Source organism: Nomascus leucogenys, chromosome 4, assembly GCF_006542625.1.
Source record: "Nomascus leucogenys isolate Asia chromosome 4, Asia_NLE_v1, whole genome shotgun sequence".
Lineage (NCBI taxonomy): Eukaryota > Metazoa > Chordata > Mammalia > Primates > Hylobatidae > Nomascus > Nomascus leucogenys.
In genome coordinates, this window is record NC_044384.1 from 104,575,788 (window position 1) to 104,600,940 (window position 25,153).

General features: G+C 38.0%; 1 protein-coding gene and 1 pseudogene across 6 annotated transcripts in view; one reads left to right on the forward strand and one right to left on the reverse strand.

Annotated features, from left to right (window-relative positions):
* The window catches only part of SETD2 (SET domain containing 2, histone lysine methyltransferase), a 148,990-nt gene that overhangs the window by 66,618 nt on the left and 57,219 nt on the right, over positions 1–25,153 (forward strand). For 2 of the 6 annotated variants that reach the window (XM_030811916.1, XM_030811917.1), the window contains exons 9-12: positions 1,959–2,085; positions 11,778–11,912; positions 13,697–13,816; positions 15,635–16,297. In XM_030811916.1, coding sequence (XP_030667776.1) covers positions 1,959–2,085; positions 11,778–11,912; positions 13,697–13,816; positions 15,635–16,297 — 1,045 coding nt within the window. Of the gene's footprint in view, positions 1–1,958; positions 2,086–11,777; positions 11,913–13,696; positions 13,817–15,634; positions 16,298–18,937; positions 19,221–20,409; positions 20,510–25,153 lie in introns of those variants that run through there. The other 4 variants (XR_004029764.1, XR_004029765.1, XR_004029763.1 and 1 more) reach the window with 4 other exon arrangements.
* On the reverse strand, positions 11,266–11,405 carry LOC115835000 (annotated as a pseudogene).

Genomic DNA, 25,153 nt, shown 5'->3' on the forward strand with positions numbered 1-25,153 from the left:
TATGGGTCCTAAACAGTGGTCATTAGTGGCCACTAATATCAGAAAAAGACAACTAATGTGTGCCTCATAGTGAAAGAACACAACATTACCTGTGAAACAGTCTATCTTCTTTGGGTCTTTAGGACCAGTGACCTATGCACGATACTTTCTGATTATTAAGAAAACAGTACAATTAAAATATTGGAAAATTTGAGGTACAAAACTCTAAAAGTTTTTATTTTTTTCAGATTATACCTATATCAATTAGTAGCTTTTGGTGTTTATGCTAGAGAAGCACACAGCTGCAGAGTTTCCTGAATATTTTAATTCTTTTAATGCTACCATATGATGAGGTTTTAATTCCTGTACTTTGTTCAGTCTGGTAACAGTTACCAGACTTCTGGCAATGAAGGTCTTTTACATACTCCTTCACATTGTTTCATACATGCTTCATGTCTTAAACATAGTGAACTCTGAAATGGATGATCTGATTATAATCTAGGACAAATGCCAGATGGTTGTTTACGATTCTGTCTGCTTCTCTTGTCAGATATTCAGGGCATGAATGCAGACCAGGTTCTGTGTCGGGCTCCATTTTTTTGCCTCTGTGCTTGTATTGTCCTCTCTGAGGGAAAGAAAAGTGGAAATCAAGTGCTGTTTGGGAATTCCTGCTCTACTTATTGACAATTTATTTTTATCCCTCTAATTGCCACTGTCATATCCTAAATCTACCAGTTTACTATTAGAATACTCAATTATTATTATCTTTTTTTGTTTTGAGACAGAGTCTTACTCTGTCACCCAGGCTGGAGTGCGGTGGTACAATCTTGGCTCACTGCAACCTCTGCCTCCTGGATTCAAACAATTCTCGTGCCTCAGCCTCTTGAGTAGCGGGGATTACAGGTGTGTGCCACCATGCCCAGCTAATTTTTGTATTTTTAATAGAAATGGGGTTTCACCATGTTGGCCAGGCTGGTCTCAAACTCCTGGCCTCAAGTGATCTACCCACCTTGGCCTCCTAAAGTGCTGGGATTACAGACATGAGCCACTAAGCTTGGCCTAGAATACTCAGTGTTTTCCTCAGGTAGCTCTGATCACTGATAAATGCCAGACGTGGTTTCTTCCAGGCCCCTGTAAATTTAGGTCTGTGTTCTTTCCCACCGTTCTCCCTCACCTCCATGGTTACATTTATTTTTTTCTGTATTTGTTATTATAGTGCCTCATCGTTATGTGATGATTACTTTTTTTTTTTTTTTTTTTTGAGACAGGGTCTTGCCCTGTTGCCCAGGCTGGAGTGTGGTGGCATGATTTGGGCTTGCTGCAACCTTTGCCTCCCAAGTTCAGCGATTTTCTTGCCTCAGCCTTCTGAGTTGCTGGGATTACAGCCATATGCCACCATGCCTGGCTAATTTTTTTATTTCTAGTAGAGATGAGGTTTCACCATGTTGGCCAGGCTGGTCTCAAACTCCTGGCCACCCAAAGTGCTGAGATTACAGTCGTGAGCCACTATGCCCAGCCATCTTGTAATAATCAAATGTTTCAAGTATCCTATATTAATCATTTTATATCTGCTTATACTAATGCATGTTTGTTTGTCCTATGTGCCAATTAAACATTTACATATAAGTAATAGTTCTCTGAACTATTTAAGCAATTTTGTCCTTAATCCAAACATGTATATGATCTCTTATTTTCATATTAGTAGGTATTCTCATAAAATGGAAGAATTGTTTATTTCTTGGCTAGTTTTGTCTCCCAAAGAAAGATGATTGGAAAAATAATGAATATTTTTAAAGAGCAGTTTTCAGACATTTCTATTAGTAATAGCAGACTTGTTGGAATCTCTTCAAGTTATGGTTTTTGTTTTGTTTTGATTTTGTTTAGACTGGTATGACTTTTGTGTGTAATTGTTTTATTGCCAACAGTTTTGTGTGATTTACTTCCACATAGCTGACTTCTTTCCTATGCTTTTTGAACAGAAAAGAAGCCCAGAAATGTTTCTGCGGATCAGCCAATTGCCGGGGTTACCTGGGAGGAGAAAACAGAGTCAGCATCAGAGCAGCAGGAGGGAAAATGAAGAAGGAACGATCTCGTAAGAAGGATTCAGTAAGTTTGCATTCTTCTTTCAACTTTCACAATAAAAAATTTAAAAAGCGAGGTGGCTTTTCTGATTGAAGGTTATAAAGTCATACTACTGCCACCAGAGAAATCCAAGATCAGATGAGTTGTTACCAGAAAAGAAATGCAATTGCTATTTTTATTTCAGATTCATAGAGATTGGAATTGGGTACTGAGAACTATTAAAGTATTATTGAAAACACCTGGACTAATAGTTTTTCAGATTCTTTAAAACTCCTAAGTACAAGTAAAACATATCTTTTCTCCCTGATAGCTCACTATGTCTGCTGTACATTTCTAATCTCTTGTTATTGGTTTGTCTTTGTTTGGTACTCTAAACTTTGAGTGTTCTTCAAATCTCTGAAAACCCTCTTTTGAGTGTGAGAAAAGTTTTGAGAGGAAGTAGGTAACCTAAGACCAACAGGAGTAGTCACAGATGCTCTTTTTATTTAATGAAACAGCAGTTGATAGCCTTATTTTGTACCCTGTCTTGCCTGAGTTACTCCTGGGATGGGGATGGGGTTGTTGGTGGGGAGTATCCTGTTACTAAAGGGGCTATCAACTGCGAAAAGGACTTTGTGTAAAAAAAAAAAAATTCTCCCTTTTTTGAGGATCCCTTTGCTAGACACTGTTTTTCAAAAATGTGATCCTTGGATCACTTTCTTTAGAACCACCTGACTGGATCCATAGTAAAAATGCACATTTTTGGGCTAGTCTCTAGACCTGTGAATCTTAGTGGAAGGGCTGAGGGTTTACTGGTGTTAATCAGCAAATCCCCCTGTGATTCTTTTGCAGTTAGCTCATTCCTGGACTTTTCAGGAACTTAGTACTCATAAAAACTATAGATGACAGCAATTTTTCTGTTTAGATGGGGAGATAGAAAAAGACATGAGGGAGGCGATGAGAGTATAATGGTTAAAAGGTAACATCAGTCGAGCACAGATTAATTTGAGGGAATTAAGTGTTAAGAATCTGAATTCTGTAAGAAGATACAGTTAACAAAAAGCATTGGAAAGGTCCATTAAAAAAAAGCAGAAAAGGACAGTTTATATAACAAACACCTATATTTGCACCACCCAACATGAACAAATGCATTGGAATGTCATGTGTTCTTTAGCTCTTTCTTTCTCTCTCTTTTAAAAAATGTATATATTTTCAAATGGTTTGGCTTTGTTTTTTTTTTTTGTGAGACAAGGTCTCGCACTGTTCCACAGGCCAGAGTACAGTAGAGTGATCACAGCTCACTGCAGCCTCGAACTCCTGGCTCAAGTGATCCTCCTACCTTGGCCTCCCAAAATGCTGGGATTACAGGCATGAGCCACAGTGCCCAGCCTTTTTGAGGCAAAATCTCACTCTGTTGCTTAGGCTGGAATTCAGTGATGCATTCATAGCTCACTGCAGCTTCAAACTTCTGGGCTCAAGTGATCCTCTCGCCTTGGCCTCCCAAAGTGCTGGGATTACAGACATGAGCTACCACACCCAGCCTTTAGTCCTCTTTTTAGATAGCATATATAGTGTAACTTTATGCCAAGCACTTTTCTAAGCACTTGATGTATTAGCTCATTTAATTCTCACAATAAGCTCATAAATTAGGTAATGATCTTTCCTTTTTTACAGATAAGAACACACTAAGGCACAGAGAGATTATAGTGTCACCCAACTAGGTGGTGGAAATGAGCTCCAATCCAGCATCTTGTCTGTGCTCTTAACCATCGTGTTAAACTACAGTCAAACTGTAGAGTGGAGTCCCCTCCTACCTCTGAGGCAACTATGGCCATAACAATAAATGTTTCTGCATTTTAGAACATATTGTTTCGTGTAGCATTTTAAAAGTTTTTAGAAATGGTAAAATATGGCTGGGCATGGTGGCTCTTGCTTATAATCCCAGCACTTTGGGAGGCCAAGGCAGGAGGATAGCTTGAGCCCAGGAATGCGAGACCAGCCTAGGCAATATAGCAAGACCTCATCTCTATTAAAGAAAAAAAGAAAAAGAAATGACATAATATAGATGTATTTGTGTGCATTTTTTACTCTTATTTTTGAATTTGATCTGTATTCATATATGTAGATGAACATTTATTTCTAATTGCTGTAATTTTTTTCTTTTTTTTCTCAACTTCTGCATGATGGTCATTTGAAAGTTTTTCATCATGTAACAGTTTATTGACATATTTTCCTACTGATAGATACTTATGTTTCCAATTTTTGCTATTAATTTCAAAGTTAGTATCTTTGCACATGTCTCTTTTGCACGTGTTTCTTTAAGATTTATCTATGGAAGTGTAGTCACTGGGTCACACCTAGTCTGTTAGCTTTCTTCACTTGACTACCGGACATTTTTCTTTAAACTCCATTAAATTGCTTTTGTTGTTAACTCTTGTTTCATATAGTTCATGGTTTACCAGAGCAACCACAAAGTAGTTATTAAACATGTTGACCTAAACTAGTATCTCCATAAAAACTTTCCAGGCCAGGCACGGTGGCTCACGCCTGTAATCCCAGCCCTTTGGGAGGCTGAGGCAGGCAGATCACGAGGTCAGGAGTTCAAGACCAGCCTGGCCAACATGGTGAAACTCCGTCTCTACTAAAAATACAAAAATTTGCTGGGCGTGGTGGCGGGTACCTGTAGTCTCAGCTACTCCGGAGGCTGAGGCAGGAGAATTGCTTGAACCCAGGAGGCAGAGCTTGCAGTGAGCCGAGATGGCACCACTGCACTCCAGCCTAGGCTACAGAGCAAAACTCCATCTAAAAAAAAAACGAAAAGAAAAATTTTCCAATGGCTGTTTCCTGTTTTCAAAACTTAAAGAATAAACACATTTTTAAAACTAATTTATTGATGAGAAGTGACCTTATTATAGATTAAGAGGTGGCATTATATCTGTATCATACTTCCATTAGGTGGCTTTTTACCTTTCTGAGAAGATTTAAGGATAACTCTGAGGAACTAAGGACTAGATATTTCTGTCATTGGTTGGTTGTTTATATTCAGGTAACAGTGTGTCAATTTCAGGATAGGTCTTGGTGCCTATGGATTGAATTAGATGTAACTTGTATCCAGTCATTCCATAGGCTGCAGTCATCGGTTGCTCCAGATATGAATTTGAAGTTATTCCGGAACAATGATGTTTTATATGAAACTTTGCCCAGATAGAGGAATATCCCAGAATGAACCTAGGTTCCTAGAATGATGTGAAAGATCATTTGCCCTTGACTCTAATGCAGAGGTTAATTGTACTTTAATTTTACTTGGATTATCTGCTGCAGAAATTCCTTTTTTGCATGCCTGGATTGTGAGTTTTGGTCAGTTACAGTTGAGCAGAATCACAGAAGCAGAATCACAGGATTCAACTGTTTGAACTCACAAGGTTGAGCCTTAGGAATTTCTTTGGGTAAAGGATGCCATGGAAAGGACAAGATAGCTAGCACTTCAGAATGCAGTTTTGCATGTATAAACTGTTGACAAGAAGATGTTAATAATGATTGCACTATAATCCACATCCCTCATGTTATCCCTTGATTGCTAAACATTTTTTATCCTTGTTCTTATGATTGCATCTGTATACAGCTTCTTTCCTTAACCAAACTATAAGCTCTTCCAGGACAGGTGATTATCTTTGGCTGTGTCACACACTGGGTACTTAATTACTTACTTACTTGATGGAAGTATAATGTGTCCCTACTATGACCAGATGTTATTTGTAGTTTATGGTATGAACAGAAAATAGTCTGAAACTTCCCTTAGTCTCTATTGTTTGAGTTTTTGAAACAAATCAATAATAATTTACATAATAAAGAGGGTGAAAAGCCACCTCAGTGAGAGGAAATACTTAACTTTCAACTCATAACAAATGAATACTACTATCCAGAATATGCATAACGAGTGTAACTGGTAACCTATTAATAAGAAAAGAACAGCCAGCACAAAAGAAAAAGAGACAACTTCCAGAGACACTTTACTAATTTAAATAGCCAATAAACATGGAAAGCTGTTCAACTTTATTAGTAATCAGGGAGTGCAAATTAAAATTACTATTAGATGTTATTTACACTCTCACCAGATTGATAAAAGTTAAGTTCCATGGTACATAAGAACAACAGATCTCATACACTGTTGGTGAGGGGTGTAAATCAGGGACAACCACTTTTGAAAATACTTTGACATTATTTACTGAAGTTGAAAGAACATATACCATATGAGCCAGCAGTTCCTGGGTGTATAAGCAGAGAGGCTAGCTATAATGTATATCAGAAGTCACAACAGCATTGCTTATAATATCAGAAAAAGTAGAAATAACTCAAATATTTATTAACATAAGAATGGGCCAGGCGCAGTGGCTCATCCTATAATCCCAGCACTTTGGGAGGCTGAGGTGGGTGGATCACCTGAGGTCAGGAGTTCGAGATGAGCCTGGCCAACGTGATGAAACCCCGTCTCTACTAAAAATATAAAAATTAGCCAAGTGTAGTGGTGGGTGCCTGTAATCCCAGCTACTCGGGAGGCTGAGGCAGGAGAATTGCTTGAACCCAGGAGATGGAGGTTGCAGTGAGCTGACATGATGCCACTGCACTTCTGCCTGGGTGACAGAGTGAGGCTCAGTCTCAAAAAAAAAAAAAAAAATGGATAAGTTATAAAAGAAATAGTCATGAAAATAAACTGGCTGCATGCAATAACATGGATAACTCTTAAAATGTAAGGTTGAGTGAAAGAAGCATGACGAAAGATTTAGTTCAGTATGATTTCATTTCCATAAAGATAGACAAAATTTTATATACCTAGGTAACAAACCTGCATGTTCTTGCACATGTATCCCAGAACTTAAAGTAAAATTAAACTAATTAAGGAGCAAGGACAAGAGTGAAGCTTTTATTTCAAATAAAGTTAGCTTCCATCACTTTAAAAAAAAATTTAATATTTAGGAATTTGCATATCGATAGTAAACCTATAAAGAAAATTGAAGGCCTATTTCTTAAAATGGTAGGATAAGTTATCTCTAAAGCATAGGAAGGGTTGCTGTTATAACCAGGAAGGGGTAGGTACATGGGGCACTACAGGAATGCTAGCAGTATTGTTTTTTAAACTTACCTGGATGGTGGCTATATGGGTGTTGCTCACCTGTTTATTAAATCTATTTACTAATTATTTATATATATTTCTGTATATATATGTATACTGCATACTATATGTTGTATTCCATCAAGAAGTATTTAAAATGCTACTTAGACCCCTTAGTGCCACAAATATTCAAGTATTAAAAAATAGTATCTTGCAATGATTAGGTACTTAATAAATTTTCATATACCTTAATAAATTTTCATATACTATAGAATTGTGCATATATATGCACTATATATAGTAAATATATATTTGCTATCTATAAATTAATTATATATAAATATATATTTAATATATATAAATTTTCACTTATCAATAATTTAAAAATACACCCTAATCATTCTTACATTTATGTTTACTTTTAGTTACTTACCTCATATTCTTGGATGATGTTGACCCATACATAAAATCTAAGATTTTTAGTAAATGTAATTTAATTGAAAGGAAGGGAGACAAACTCAGTCTTCCCACCTCTGTCTCCCAGGTACCCTAAAAGTTATTGCACAATGGATTGCTTTGCTTGAGCACCCAAAATTAGGGAAGCTGTATTATCACCACTGGAATTGGCATGCATTTATGTGTATGTGTGTTACAGTATAACCACTGAGGAATGTTCAAGGGTTATTCGTCTTTATTTTGTTTGCAAAAATTAATTTATACTGCAGTTTCTGCATTTTTACTGTTTATTTTTCTTTAGTTAGAATGTGATTTTCTTTGTATCCTGGAAATGCCTTACACAATATCTATTCAATAAATGTTATTGAATGAGTGTAAGTAACATAATTTAGCTTTGTCTCAGAGTTTTTAAACAGTCATAACATGCCTAATTTTAAAAAGAAAATACTTCTTTTTTTTGTTTGTTTTTAAGAGAGTATTTTGCTCTGTCACCCAGGCTGGAGTGCTGCGGCATGATCTTAGCTCATTGCAACCTCCGCCTCCCAAGTTCAAGTGATTCTCCTGCCTCAGCCGTCAGAGTAGCTGGGATTACAGATGTGCATCACCACACCTGGCTAATTTTTATTTTATTTAATTAATTAATTAATTAATTAATTTTTGAGACAGAGTCTTGCTGTGTCGCCCAGGCTAGAGTACAGTGGCACGATCTTGGCTCACTGCAGCCTCCGCCTCCTGTGTTCAAGTGATTCTCCTGCCACAGCCTCCCGAGTAGCTGTGATTATAGGCACCTGCCATCATGCTCGGCCAATTTTTGTATTTTTGGTAGAGACTGGGTTTCACCATGTTGGCCAGGCTGGCCTTGAACTCCTGACCTCAGGTGATCCACCCACCTCGGCCTCCCAAAGTGCTGGGATTATAGGCGTAGGCCACCGTGCCTGGCCTAACTTTTGTGTTTTTAGTAGAGATGGGGTTTTACCATGTTTGCCAGGCTTGTCCCGAACTCCTGGCCTCAGGTGATCTGCCCGCCTTGGCCTCTCAACTGCTGGTATTACAGGTGTGAGCCACTGCGCCTGGCTAAAAATATCTCATTTTTTAGTCCTGTGAGTATTTTCATCTCAAAACTCTGTCAAAAGCAGTATTCTGGCTGTTACAGTTGAGAGGGAAAGTAGAATTTTAAAGCCCTTGAACTCATCTAATACCGTAGAATTTGGGACACAGAAAGGCTTACATTTAGGATATGCAAGGAAAAGATATCTTTAATGAAATTGTCTTTCTTGGGTTAAGACAACTTTAAATTGGTTTTTCTGTTCGTGTATTTACTCAAAAACTTAAATGGTATTGGAAATGAAAAAGAATGAGCCTTAAATGTACATTTTAGAAAGAAAAATGGGTTTGAGTTTCTACAACCTCTCTCAGGCAGCACTTTATATTTTCTCATTTATTCTTATTCTTTACCAGAATGTGAATTTTTGGGTACAATATGAAATAAAAATGTTCAGTGCCTTGCCTGAAATTATATTAAGGGATAAATAGCTAGTTAAGTAAAGAAAAAAGTAATAGAAAATTTTCTTAAGATTTTTTCCTTTTAGTTTGCTTTTCTCTGAATCATTTCATTCTAGACTTTTATCATTTCCTGCTAAGTTGTAATGCTACCTGTCTTCTCCTTAGTCTCTAGCTTATCTAAATTTTATTCTGTTATTGCCACACAAATTATTCTCAAATTCCACTTTGGGCTGGGTGCGGTGGCTCACGGCTATAATCCTAGCACTTTGGGAGGCTGAGGTGGGCAGATCACAAGATCAGGAGATCGAGACCATCCTGGCTAGCACGGTGAAACCCTGTCTCTACTAAAAATACAAAAAATTAGCCGGATGTGGTGGCATGGGCCTGTAGTCCCAGCTACTCAGGAGGCTGAGGCAGGAGAATCACTTGAACCTAGGAGCTGGAGGTTACAGTGAGCTGAGATCGCGCCGCTGCACTCCAGTCTGGGCGACAGAACGAAACTCCATCTCAAAAAAAAAAAAAAAAAAAAAAAAAAATCCACTTTGATCATATTATTCCCTTGTTCAGGATTCTGTTCAGGTTTTATCAAATTCAAGTAATTTTATGTTACATTGACATCTTCTAATCTAACACCAGTCTTTTATTTGTTTGTTTGTTTTTGAGAAGGAGTCTCACTCTGTTGCTCAGGCTAGAGTACAGTGGCACAATCTCAGTTCACTGCAACCTCCACCTCATGGGTTCAAGCTATTCTCCTGCCTCAGCCTCCCGGATAGCTGGTACTACAGGCTGCCGCCACAAAGCCTGGCTAATTTTTGTATTTTTATTAGAGACAGGGTTCCACCATGTTGGCCAGGCTGGTCTTGAACTCCTGACCTCAGGTGATCCGCCTGTCTTGGCCTTTCAAAGTTCTGGGATTGTAGACATGAGCCACTGCATCTGGCTCAGTCTTTTATTTGGTATAGTTTTTCTCAGTCCGTCACCATGACTTATCTGTTTGAGCTTTGCTGACCTATGCACTGTCATGATTTCTTATTTTCCTTTGTTCACACTTTCCCCACTACTTTGCTTACCCTTTCCTTTTGTCTTTATCTTACCTATTTCTAATCTTATTTCAGTGACTCATTCTAATTACTCCCTTACATAGGCCTCTTAGTTCTATGTAACATTTGCAGTTAATGCTTCCTTGTTTGGTTTCATATGAATTAATTTAATCTCCCCCATAATAAATTCTTTGAAGGCATCTTTATATCCTGTAATTGCCATAATGCAGGGCTGGAAATAACCTTTGGTAGGTTGATTCCCACCCCCCATTATTTACATTTAATATTTAAAATACTCAAAGAATATATATGTTACAAAGCATAATTATAAAATTCTTGTTAGTGCTTCTCTGCTTCCTTCTCCCTACCTAGAGGTTACCACTGTTGTACATTTTGGGTCTTACTTCCTTGCCTTTTTTTGAGACAGGATTTCACTGTGTCACCCAGGCTGGAGTGCAGTGGCAAAATTATAACTCATTATAGCCTCAATCTCCCAGGCTCAGGTGATCCTTCTGCCTCAGCCTCCTGAATAGCTGAGACTATAGACACATGCTACTACACCTAATTTTTTTGATTTTTAGTAGAGATGAAGTCTGCCTGTGTTGCCCAGGCTGGTCTTAAACTCCTGAGCTCAAGTGATCCTCCTGCCTCAGCCTTTCAAAGTGCTGGGATTACAAGTGTGAGCCACCATGCCCGGTCATCCTTGCCTGTTTAAAAGCAGTTTTTCACATATGTATCACTAAAAAGTTCAGCTTTGAGGTGCATAAAAATGGATTCATATAGCATGTAATTCTTTGGAACTTGCTTTTTCTTAATGACATATTTTTAAGATTGATGGATGTTGTTGCTTTTGGCTGTACTTGATTCCTTTCACTGTGGTATTATATTTCATTGAGTGAACATGGCCGTTTATCCAACTTGTACAGATATTTGGGTTGTTGGCAATTTTTTGCTATTATAAGTATTGCTTCAATGAACATTCTTATGAGTCTCCAGGTACACATGTGCAGAATTTCTCTACAGTTTATTCTGATAAGTAGAATTTCTGTGCATGGGGATACAACTATTTTATTTTTCAGGCTAATGCTTTGTTTTTTTTCTGAAGCACCCTGCCCCTATCAGCTGGGTCATTCATATGCTGACATCATAAAAAGGTCATTATATATTATAACATATAACTTATGTAAGTTTGAGGGAGATATATCTCACACAGCAGCATGAGAACCCAATCATTATATTTATGAACCATAAAGGATCTCTGAAGTCCTTTTGGTTTAATGTAATTTGTTCATGGTCTCCCATAAGGGCAGGTTTTTATGTTTTGGCTCATTGCAAATCTCCACCTAGAATTATGCTTGACTCATGTAATAAGTTCTTGCTACGTATTTGATGAGTGAAAGAAGTGCATTTCAAATGTATTATACCACTTTATACTTTCATCAACAGTAGACTTATTATTATCAGCCTTCTTAACTTTTTCCCCCAGTCTAGTACTTTCCTAGTTTGGTCTTAATTTGTGTTTTCCTGATAATTGATAAGGTTGAGCAACTTTTTGGGTTTTTTGGTTTTTTTTTTTTTTTGGTTGTTGTTGCTGTTTTATAAAAAGGTATTTTTATTTGCTGTGGTAGGTGGATGGAGAGCTAGAAGCTCTGATGGAAAATGGTGAGGGTCTTTCTGATAAAAACCAGGTGCTCAGCTTATCCCGGCTAATGGTTAGAATTGAAACTTTGGAGCAGAAACTTACCTGTCTGGAACTCATACAGGTGAACACTTTAATGTTTATTTTTTATTTCTGTTTTTGGGGTGGGAATGAATGAAGATGAATGAAGAAGGAATAATTCTGATAAGAGTTAGTCTTATTTTATTTATTTATTTGTTTGTTTGTTTGTTTAGATGGAGTCTTGTTCTGTCATCCAGGCTGGAGTGCAGTGGTGCAGTCTCGGTTCACTGTAACTTCTGTGTCCTGGGTGCAAGCAATTCTCCTGACCCAGCGTCCTGAGTAGCTGGGATTACAGGCACCCGCCACCACGCCCAGCTGATTTTTGTATTTTCTTATTAGAGATGGGGTTTCACCATGTTGGCCAGGCTGGTGTCGAAATCCTGACCTCAGATGATCCACCCGTCTCAGCCTCCCAGAATGCTGGGATTACAGGTGTGAGCCACCATGGCTGGCCAATCTTATTTTTTTAATGGATATGTGCATTGTGTATTACTTTCAAAGCTTGTACCATATTATTTAAAATGGCTAAAGCGTTCAGTATTGTTTAATCTATTAGTACAGGGATCCCCATTCCCCAGGCCATGGGCTGGTTAGGAATGGGGCCACACAGGAGGAGGTGAGTGAGCATTACTGCCTGAGTTCCACCTGCTGTCAGATTAGCAGCGGCATTCGATTCTCATAGGAGCGTGAACCCTATTGTGAATTGCACATGAGAGAGATCTAGGTTGTACACTCCTTATGAGAATCTAATGCCTGATGATTTGAGGTGGAACAGTTTCATCCTGAATCCATTCCCCACCCAGTTCGTTGAAAAATTGTCTTCCATGAAACTGGTTCCTGGTGCCAGAAAGGTTGGGGACCATGGCATTAGTAGACCTGGTTTGCTTTCTGTCTATATTCAAAGAATGTGGTGGCTTTTTTTTTTTTTTTTGTGGTAATTCATCACACTTGCCATAGCCTTTTACCCTCCAGTTATTAGCATCCCAAAGCCATTTGTACTACATGATCTCCAAGCACAAAATTTTAACGGTACCCTTTTTTACACCAGTTTATTAAGTATGCCACAAGATGTTAGATAACACAAAATGATTTTTTTTTTTTTTTAGGGTCTTGCTTTGTTGCCCAGGCTGGAATGCAGTTGTGCAATCATAGCTCACTGCAGCCTTGGAACTCCTGGGCTCAAGTGATCCTCCTGCCTCAGTTGCCTGAGTATCTAGGACTACAGGCACACACCACCACATCCAGCTAATTTTTATATTTATGTTTTTGTAGAGATAAGGGTCTTGCTATTTTGCCCAGGCTGGTCTTGAACTCCTGGCCTCAACCAGTCCCTCCCTCTTCCACCTTCCAAAGTGCTGGGATTTTAGTTATAAGCCACAGTTTAAAAAAACCATAATGATTAAAAAAAAAAAAAACTTAACAGGAAAAAGAGGGCTTTTCAACAATCATCTGAAAGCGAGAGAAGAAAGAATTATTTAAGGACTAATTTTTATGGTTTTAGCTTTATTTAAAAAGTTAGATGCAATTTTTTTCTTAGTTCTTCAGAATTTTCATTATAAATGACCTATTAATATTCATATAATTTTCTACGTTAGTAAAATCCCAGTTGACTGGCTGTATTTTGTGTATCAGAGAAGATTATAATCTGTTCAAAGCATTTGTTGTAGAGTTCTATTTAGGCTAATGAAAACAGTTTCTAGGTTTTTTTTGTGAATTTAAGTGAACCCTATAATGTGTAATGTATACATGAACTCTCCTTGGGCTTTTTGTAATATTCTGGTATTGCCTCCCAATGCTCTGCATCCTGTCTCCCTTCCCCCATGAAAGAACACACACTCACAATCCTGCCTGAAGTCATTTCTGGAACGTCATGGGCTGTCTTTGTTGTGGATCTGGATGGCAGAGCTAGGTGACGGCCGGGAAAGTAACCAGAAGCTTCAGGAAGAGGTCAGTTCACATTTAGCTTGCTTGTTTCTTAAAACCATTATATTGATTGCCTAGGTTGTGGGTATGTGATAATATCAGTAATTATGAATTTAGCACTGTATCATTGGTATTAAATAATCAAATAATTTTTTCATCTCAGTATCATTCCCTTAACGTATCTAACCGTACATACACCTTGTTAGTAGTTTGTCCCATGGTTTTCCTATAGTATCTTTTTAAAGTTGGTACTACATAGCAGGGAACTACAAGAGCAAGAAATAATAACAACAACATAGTTAAGTGAAAGATCCAGTTTGTTGTTAAAACCAGAGTTTTAAAAAGATGGGAAGTCATATAAAATTTGAACTGTGGGGTCTAAAGAATTGGTAAAGATCTGAATTCTACATAACAAGAGTATGAACATTTTGAGGAATCTTTTAAATAAGTGTTTTAAAAAATCTAAGTAAAGGTTCATTGGCAGCATTGTTAGTGGAGTTATGATGTCTTTACCTTTCTATGAAATTAATAGTTTTTTCTAACTTTCTAATTTGTAATATAATCCCAAAGTCTTTTATTTAATAAAACACTTTTAAAAACAAACAAAAAGGAATGGGCAGATAAGTACTTGTTCTTGCCTCCTACCTTCTCCCAGGAGATTTGGCTTGAGGAAATTGAGGAAGCCTTGGGGTTTCTGTGGAACTACATTGAGGAATACTTCAGAAAAAATTCTTGGATTTCAGAATGGGGGAGGTTGTCTAAGAATGAGGAGAGGATCTCTCTTTGCTAGATAGCTGTTTATCAAAAGCTGAAGAGATGTCTGCATTTTTGTGTGTACGACAGACATCATTTAAATATGTTGTTACATAGCTGCCAAGTCTGTATCATAGACACTTAGTAAACTTTTTAAGAAAAGATACCCAGGATTGGTCCAGTAGTGTATATGTTTAAAAAGCTACCTAGGTTTAGGAACTACTGGTAGAGAATATTGATCAGTCCTATTTGATGTTGTGATTCTTGCTGATCAGTCTTATTAAAAGTTTTTCTTTCTTAAGGAAAACAATATTGTGATTTTTAAATATGCTTGTGTTTACAGAGATGTAGGTCTTAATAAAGCAGTAGCAAAACTGCACTACTCTTGCAGAAATAATCTGAGTCCCATCCAGAGATTGAAAAAGTCAACTGTAGGCCAGGTGCTGTGGCTCAACGCCTGTAATCCCAGCACTTTGGGAGGCTGAGGCTGGCGCATCACCTAAGGTCAGGAGTTCAAGACCAGCCTGATCAACATGGAGAAACCCCGTCTCTACTAAAAAAAAAAAAAAAAAAAAAAAAAAAAAAGCTGTGCATGGTGGTGCATCCCTGTAATCCTAGCTCCTCGGGAGGCTGAGGCAGGAGAATCACTTGAACCAGGGAGCCAGAGATTGCAGTGACCAAGATCACATCATTGCACTCCAGCCTGGTAACAAGAACGAAACTCTGTCTCAAAAAAAACAAAGTCAACTGTAGCCAGGTGTGGCTCATGCCGGTAATCCTAGCATTTTGGGAGGCCGAGGTGGGTGGATCACTTGAGGTCAGGAGTTTGAGACCAGCCTGGCCAACATGGTGAAACCCCATCTCTACTAAAAATACAAAAGATTAGCCAGGTGTGGCAGCGAGCGCCTGTACTCCCAGCTGCTTGGGAGGCTGAGACAGGAGAATTGCTTGAACCCAGGAGGCAGAGGTTGCAGTGAGCCGAGATCATGCCATTGCGTTCCAGCCTGGGTGATAGAGTGAGACTCTGTCTCAAAAAAAAAAAAAAGTCAACTGTACAAAGTGATGTAATTTTTTTTTATATTTAATCAGATTATAAAGACTTTGGAACACTTGCCCATTCCTACTAAAAATATGTTGGAGGAAAGCAAAGTACTTCCAATTATTCAACGCTGGTCTCAGACTAAGACTGCTGTCCCTCCGTTGAGTGAAGGAGATGGGTATTCTAGTGAGAATACATCGCGTGCTCACACACCACTCAACACACCTGATCCTTTCACCAAGCTGAGCACAGAGGCTGACACAGACACTCCCAAGAAACTAATGTTTCGCAGACTGAAAATTATAAGTGAAAATAGCATGGACAGTGCAATCTCTGATGCAACCAGTGAGCTAGAAGGCAAGGATGGCAAAGAGGATCTTGATCAATTAGAAAATGTCCCTGTAGAGGAAGAGGAAGAATTGCAGTCACAACAGCTACTCCCACAACAGCTGCCTGAATGCAAAGTTGATAGTGAAACCAACGTAGAAGCTAGTAAGCTACCTACATCTGAACCGGAAGCTGACGCTGAAATAGAGCCCAAAGAGAGCAATGGCACAAAACTAGAAGAACCTATTAATGAAGAAACACCATCCCAAGATGAAGAGGAGGGTGTGTCTGATGTGGAGAGTGAAAGGAGCCAAGAACAGCCAGATAAAACAGTGGATATAAGTGATTTGGCCACCAAACTCCTGGACAGTTGGAAAGACCTAAAGGTAAGGAAGCATCTTTTGTTCATTTCAACTTGAATTACTCAGGTTTAGAGTTCTACAAACCTAAGCAAAATTAACGACTTTTTTTAGCCATGCATATTTCTGAAAAATGGAATACTGTCTCTCTTATTGTTTTATTTATAAGTGTCTCAAACATCCTCTAAACCATGGCAAGAGTCATATTAGCCAAACTAATATACAAATGTCTTCTTTTCTCTCACTTAGAAAAGTATATCACAATAGTGAGTTCAGTCATTTAAGTGCTCTTCACATTAAAAACAAAAATCCATTGAGTAGCAAACTTAGGATTCTGTTTGTAATGAGAAAAAATTCGTGTTTAAATTTATTGGAAATCAGTTGTATTAATGGAAAATTAAAAATTAATTGGAAAACTAAGGTAATTTAGCAGCTTATTAAAAATGATTGAATGTAAATTTTTATTTTAGAAAAACAACTTTATGGAACTAGTTGGTATTCACTTCTATTATTGTTTCTGAAATGGGCCTGCTTTTAAATGCCTATTTCTTTGGACAAAAGAGGAAAAATAGATCTGGAACTCTTATGCCTATTACGTACATAATCTCTTGTTGAAGAATGAGCAAGATGTGCAGGGTTTGCTTTGCAGAAAACCGAGACTGAGTCTTGGATAAACACAAGAATGAATAATAGGATAAACCTAGGAGAGGTGTGGTACATTTCATTTGTAAGTGATCTGGACTTGGGATCCACGTCTTGAGGACCCTGTGGGAACAGGTTACTTAACTAGCTTCTATTTTTCTGTTCCTCCTTTCTTCTGCCAGAGATGAAGCAACCAAATAAACCAGCAATCCTGACTCTTTGCAGCAAGATGAACACCTGAATCCTCCCTGCCCCTAATTATGATGACAAAGCTCACTCCATTAGATCCTGTGATTTGACCCAATGAAACTGGCCTTAAACACTGAGCAAAATGAGTAGTTGTTGGTTGTATACTATGCTTCCTCATTTGCTGTGTTGAGACCCTTCTTTAAGTATGTTGTGGTTTCAGCTCTTGTTTACCCATTTGAGCTCTTACTCATGTTACTTTCATCACTTACAATTCAGTATAAAGTCAGCCTTATTATGTCTTAGGAAATCAGGCCTTTCTCTAAATATAAAAGGAAGGGTTCGTAGTAAATTTATTTACGAAGTCAGTATGTGAACTGCAGGAATCAGAATTGCAGTTAATTGAAAGAAGTGCTGGGATAGTCGTTTGATGGATTTCTATTTAAGGCCTGCTTTGTGACAGTACAGGAGTCCCTAAAAGGAGTCCCTCTTGTGTTTGGAGGTTGCCAGTGGAGCCTGTAAAGAAGCTCAATTAAGAAGGTGGAGATGAAGACAAGTACACAAATGGACACAGAAAAGGCCTTTACAGCTGTAGTTTTATGGAAGGAGAATAAGTAGGGCTGTAGACCAGTAGTTTACTTTTGCCGGAGAAGTCTCTGGTTGACGTTATTTTTTAAAACTGCTAAGATGTAATCATTATAAAGCTGTCTTAAAATCTGGAAAAAGTAAATATTCTTGTTTCTTTGTATGATAGTGGGTTTCTGTAATTGTGATGGTATGAATTACTCTCTAGGATATACTTAACCCAATTAGATGTAACCGTGGTAATTTAAACTCACACTCTGGTCGCACATTTGAGTCCTACAAAATTATTTCTTCCCCTTCTTCTTATCTTCCCCACTCCTATCTGAAACATCAAAGCAATTTTATAATATTATGTAGCTTGATGATCCTCTTGATTTGAGGTTTAAAACCTTATTTGTACTTAAAATATATCCTTCTTATCCTTCATACTTTGGATTTTTCCTGATTCTTAGTGTCAAGGGAGCCATTAAGTAAAATTCTCCTCTCTTCTTCAAACTTTAGTTTGCTCTGGAATCATTACCCATCTAGAATTGTATTACTGAGAAATGTTTTTACTTGACTGTGAACTGTGATGTTTTGTTACACATTGGTGCTGGGGTTCTTAATTCATCCATCATTCTAATTAACATTTACTATGGCTCTGATTTCAAAACTCTGATTATGGTGGTTCTTAAAAAAAAAACCAGACAAACATAGGTAGCATTTAACCAGAAGTCTGAAATCAGGAATCCATAATTTGAACATGTTTTAGAGAAACAAATTGACTTGATGTGATTACTATATATCCATATGATCCCGGCATTGAAAGAGTTAACTACTTCTGTCTGACTTCCACCTATGTGTTCGAGTAGACATTGGCTGAAAAGAAAATGTCTTATTCAACCAACCTTTATTAGGTACCTATTGTCAAACACTGTTAGTTGCTGATCTTTAATTCCAAGATCATACTAAAAAGCATTGGTCTAAGATTGTGGTTATATGGTTATGGCCATTTCAGGTCTCCCATAACATTGAGGGCCACCATAACATGGTGGACATGTGTTCCGCTTGGCTTTTCTACACACTGGATGGAGTGAAGAACAGAAAGGGATTGCTTCAGATTCCTTAATCTTGGTTTTGCTGTGATGGCAGACTATAGGAATCATCAGTAAATGAAAGAGGGTGGGAGGGAAGGGAATGAAGCTTCATGAATTACTCTTTGTCCTCCCAGATCTGATGATGATCCCCCTTGTAACTTGAACCATTTCCATCTAGCTTCTCAGGGCAGCAAGGAGCTTGTTAACATCACCAGCTGACCATGTGTCTCCTTTTCTCAACTCCATTTCCAACTTCGTGCTGAAGAAAAACGAGAACCTAGCGTGCATTCTGTGAAGAAACAGGAAGATGGTTGGGAAGTTGGATGATGCATGAAAAATATAATAGGTGAAAAGAGGACAGAGGTGGTTAACTCACTGGCGCCGGCGTTATTTTGGTGCGTCCATTGCCGACAATGGATGTCGTTCCGGGAAAATCCCTACTCCTGGCGAGAAAGGATTAAGTGAGCTACTTTTTCTATACCTATATACACAGGACCACTGCCTTGACTCCACAAGGCTTACACATTTTGACTCCTAAAGTAGACCTCAACCAGAAACATCACCTAGCACTTTGCCACTTGTGAACATGTATTCGTTTTCATGTGAAAATTTACTAGGCTACATTTTCAGCAGGGATATGTGCATATATTTCTGTTTGCAAAAGAAATTGTTGCATATCACCCCTCATGCTGAAAATACACCCTAGACTTCATAGGGCAAAACAGCTGGTTACCAGTGGCGACTAAGTATAACTTGACTGGAATATCTTCATTCATTTGGATCATAAGAAGAGGAGGTAAGGTTCCTGTGAACATGGCAATTTCATTTGCCATTAAACACCGAGAGATTGTAATGGTTAGTGATTCCAGAGCCTCTCTTATAAACACTTAGATTATAGGATGTGCATCTCTCCTTAGAATGAAGTCTGGGTATTTCCATTTGCATCTGGATTTAGATGATTTAGGGACAAAATTACCTACATGTGATAAGTTGAACTCTTCCTAATGACTACTCTTATTCTTCTCTTATTCCATCTTTATCTCAAGACATTATCTTTAATTCAGCAAATCAAGTATTTGCCTAGAAAGCTACGTATTAAAACTCTCTATGAAAAGTTAAAATAAAGCAGAGTTGCCTAAACTGAGAAGTTTTGAGTCACTGCTTGGAATTTCACTCCCTCACTAATATTGTATGTGAAATCTGCTGTGCAACATTTGAAAATGAAATTATGTGTCCTGGATTTCTGTGGTAATTTTCGAATTCTTACTAGAGTAAGATTATTCTGTATCTATAAGGATTAATATTACTTATCCTTTAACAAAATTAGAATTGCCCCTAAAGAATGCTGTTTTAGCTACAGCAACGTTGAAATTTTTAAATAAATGTCTCGTTTGGTAAAAAGGCAAAAATGGTATAAAATTTATTGGTCCATTTTTTAACCAAATACTTTCATCTAAATCAAGGGTTGGCCAAATCTGCCCCACTGTCTGTTTTTATAAATAAAATTTTCTTTGAAAACACAGCCACGTTCATTCGTTTATGTATTATCATCTGTGGCTGCTTTTGTACTACAGTGGTAGAGTTGAGTAGTTGTGACAAAGACTGGATGGCCCACAAAGCCTAAAATATTTACTGTCTTGTCCTTTGCAGAAAAAGTTTGCCAACATCTGATCTAAAAGATAAAGTGCAGAATCTGGCTGCTCTAAACATTCTGGTTTTGAATGAAGTCATTTTCACTTTACTCTTTTGGGTGAGCTCTTAATTCTGTTTCCCTAAAGACGTAATGATCATGTTTCTATTGCTGCCCATGAGGTTAGTTTTTTTTAAAAAGTCTTGATGCTGTTTAGGAAGTGATTTGGATGTACAACTATCTTGAGAGGTGGGAGGGTGTATACATTATAGAATTTCCAAGCTAGAAGTGATCATTAAGGAATATTGTTATTCCCTTAGGACTGTGACCAAGTCAGAAACTTGAGACCGTTTTAGTATAGATGTAGGCAGTATAATTTAAGTTTTATAGTAACCATAACCATAATGAAAACACATACATTTTCCTTCCTAATATTTTAAACTTTTAATTATGATATAATTTCAGGCTTAATGAAAAACTGCAAGAATAATATTCTGTACATATTCTACATGTTACACACATTCTAGTGACAAGTCTAGAGAAAATTCAGCGAAAAATTCCTCTGAACTTTTCACTGAGATTCCCCAGTGTTAACATTTTACCTTATTTTTTTTTATCGTTTTCTGTTTCTGAACTTTAAAAAAGTAAGTTACAGCAGAGGTGGGCAGATCATTTGAGCCCAGGAGTTCAAGACCATCCTGGGCAACAAAGCAAAACCCCGTCTCTACAAAAACTAAAAAATTAGCCAGGCATGGTGGCACACGCCTGTAGTCCCAGCCACTTGGGAGGCTGATGTGGGAGGATTGCTTGAGCCCAGGAGGTTGAGGCTGCAGTGATCCATGATGGTGTCACTGCATTCCAGCCTGGATGACAGAGTGAGACTTTGTCTAAACAACAACAACAACAACAAAGTTACTAAGTTATAGATATGATGCCCCTGGATATTGTGTATTTCCTAAAACCAAGGATATTCTTCTGTGTAACTTTAGTGTACTTACCAAAATCAGCAAATTACAGTGATAAAATGCTATGATCTAATCAACAGACCTCTTTCAGATTTTGCCAGTTGTTCACATAATGGCCTTTATAGGAAAAAAAAAAAAAAGGCTGAGAATCTAATATGGGAGCAAGCATTACATTGAGTTGTATGTCTCCTTAGTATCCTTTACTCTGAAATAGTTCTTCAGTCTGCCTTTATTTTTTATAAAGTTCACATTTTAAAGTATTTTTGAATTTTTGTAGAATATCCCTCAGTTGGGTTTGTCTGAAACTTTCCTTTGTTGGATTCAGGTATACATTTTTTTGGTCAGGAATATTACAGTAGTGTTCTTCTCATGGTACTGAATTGTCCCATTACCAGCATTGTCAACTTTTATCACTCGATTAAGCCGTAGTCTGCCAGACTTTTCCATTGTAAAGTTACGATTTTTCCCTTTATAATTAAAAAGCATCACATATGAGCAACTTTGGAAATATATAAATATCCTATTTTTCATAAAGTGTATCCATTAGATTTAGCATCCAGTGATTTGCTTGAATTACTTACTATGGTGGTTGCCAAATGGTGATTTTCTAATTCATTATTCCTTTTACTTTGTTTATTGGACATTCTTTTGTAAGCAAGAAGTTTACTTGTTCTCCTATTTGTTCATTCATTGATTTATACTATTTTACTCGTAGATTCTTATTTTACCCAATAGATTATGATCCATTAACTTCATTATTTACTTGATGCCTTCATTGTCCCATATTTGGCCAGTAGAAGCCCTTTCATGTTGGCTTTTGTGTCATTTTGACATATCTCCATTATTTTCTTTTACCTGTTTGCTACAATATGCTGTTCCAGGCTCATCTTGTACTGTCCCTTCCCCAGCCCTGGAATTGGTCATTTCTTCAAGAATCTCTTGTTCCTTGTGTTGGGAAATGTTTTTGAAACCAGTATCTGGATTCTAGATGAAGTTGTCGATACTGGGACATTGTTTCTAGGACCTGTCAGCAGATTGTATAAAATATATGTGTGTGTATGTATCAATTAACATGTATGTACACACAGTGTACTTCACCACTCTATTATCTATCATTTGTTTCCATCTGTTAATCTGACACCATACCCTCCATTGAATCTTTTGAGATTCCTTCTGTAACTCTCAGTTGTTCATTCTTCTTTTGCCTATCCCTTAAAAAGTTGTGTATTTCTTGGGGCACCTGAGATTTATTTTGTTCTACATGTTAAATAGGGCACAGCAGGCCGGGCATGGTGGCTCATACTTGTAATCCCAGCACTTTGGGAGGCCGAGGCAGGTGGATCACCTGAGGTCAACAGTTCAAGACCAGCCTGGCCAACATGGTGAAACCCTGTCTCTACAAAAATACAAAAGTTAGCTGGGCATGATGGCAGTGCCTGTAATCCCAGCTACTCGGGAGGCTGAGGAGGGGGAATTGCTTGAACCCAGGAGGTAGAGGTTGCAGTGAGCTGAGATCGCACCATTGCGCTCCAGCCTGGGTGACACAGCGAGATTCTGTCTCTGAAAAATAAATAAGGCACAACATCCCTTCTTTGCCACTTTTAATTCAGGCTCCTGCCATTTCTTACTTACACTTTTACAACATTTATCCTTCTTGCTCTCATTCTTTTCCCCTTTCATGTTATCCTTCATTATGCTACAGTATTTTAAAAACACAAATGTGATTAACAGGAATCTCTAGTAACATCTCAGAGACTCCATTACTCTAAGAACAAAGCCTTTAGTGTATGATAGAGAAAGTAATTCCATGACTGTCTAAACTTCTTGCCTAGCAGGCAGTTTCTCTTTACACACTCAGTGCATGAGGCACATCAGTCTTCTCATACATATTCACCTCTTCATGTCCTTGAGCATACTATTCTCCCTGCTTGGAATTTTTTTTTTTTTTTTTTTTTTTTGAATGAGTTGCAGTTCATGCTTTGTCCTTTTCTGTACTTCTATACAACTGTAATAATCTTAACCGATTACTAAAACTTCTTGTGTAGATGCTTGTTTCCCCTCACTAGACCATGGAATTGCTTCCTTCAAAGGCATGAACAATTTTTTAATCTTTGTAGCAAGAGTTACTTTTATTATGGCATTTTGGGAGTAATGGTTATTATAAATTACTTCTTAGTAATAGTGAGTGACTACTATGTGCCCCCTATAATCTGTGCTGCATTCAGTAGCTAGAGCAATCTTTCGGAAACATAAATCCTTCATCTCAGTTTCCTATTTAAAATTTTTAAATGGCTCACTATTACACTGTTAAAATTAAGTTCATTTTTCTTAACGTGGCTCGCATGCCTTGCATGGTCTGGTTTCCGTTTATTTCTGCAGTCTCCTCTGAAGCCATTCTAGACAGGCAGTAGACCTCTGCTGCTAATACTCACACACATACACTCTTTCCTGAAAACTCTTTTGTTTTGGATGTCTCTTCTCATTTAAATTTCTTCCTTTCCCCCCCGCCCCCGAAAGTCTTTCCTGTTTCTCCAAGATAGAGTGTTCGTTTTGCCCTTTGTATAGGCTCTCACAACATCTTTTCCAATCAAAGGCAGATAACATTTTATAGTGGTACATTGAGTGAAGGAAGAGACTGCTTATGTCTTGGTCACTTGGGTCTTCCCAGTGTCCTGTGAAGAGCTTGGTAATGTAGTTTGACATTTCATAAATATGTGAATGAAAATATGAAGAAAGTCAGTCTTTTTCTGTGGTACCTTCATACTTTCTTTCATACTGCTTCTCAAATCCCTAGAACATATTTTTTGTTTGATAGGTGGTCAGAAAATATTTTCATTAGCACATTGTAATCTTTTCAACCCTGTGAAGTTAAGTGGTGGTGTTTTTATCAGCTGTAAAATGGAATCAAACAGACTCATGAGGTTGTAACTTAGCTTTCAGCTGACAGTTGACTTATGTCTTCTGATTTAAATACTGTATTCTTCCACTCACTTTTCTGGTCCCCAAAATAACTATTTCTCTGTCTTTTCTAGGCAGTTCATGCAGTTATGTTTCTTTGGCAAATACTTTTTAGATTCTTCTTTTTTTTTTTTTTTTTGAGATGGAGTTTCGCTTTTGTTGCCCAGGCTGGAGTGCAATGGCACGATCTCGGCTCACTGCAACCTCTGCCTCCCGGGTTCAAGCGATTCTCCTGCCTCAGCCTCCGGAGTAGCTGGAATTACAGGCATGCACCACCACGCCCGGCTAATTTTTTTGTGTGTTTTTAGTAGAGACGGGGTTTCTCCATGTTGGTCAGGCTGGTCTCGAACTCCCGACCTCAGGTGATCCGCCCACCTCGGCTTCCCAAAGTGCTGGGATTATGGGCGTGAGTCACCGCCCCCGGCCTTTTTAGATCATTCTTAATCTGCTTCTGATTTAGAAACTATAATAAGTCTGAATTCATTCTAACGTCATAGAAACCATTTTAGTGTTTTGTTCAAGTATCTTTTTTCCTTTAATACTGCAGAGATTTTTTTTTTTTTTTTTTTTTTTTTTAAGAGATGGAGTCTCGCTCTGTCGCCAGGCTGGAGTGCAGTGGCGCAATCTCGGCTCACTGCAAGCTCTGCCTCCCGGGTTCACGCCATTCTCCTGCCACAGCCTCCCGAGTAGCTGGAACTACAGGCACCTGCCACCGTGCCCAGCTAATTTTTGTATTTTTAGTAGAGACGTGATTTCACCGTGTTAGCCAGGATGGTCTCAATCTCCTGACCTCGTGATCCACCTGCCTCAGCCTCCCAAAGTGTTGGGATTACAGGCGTGA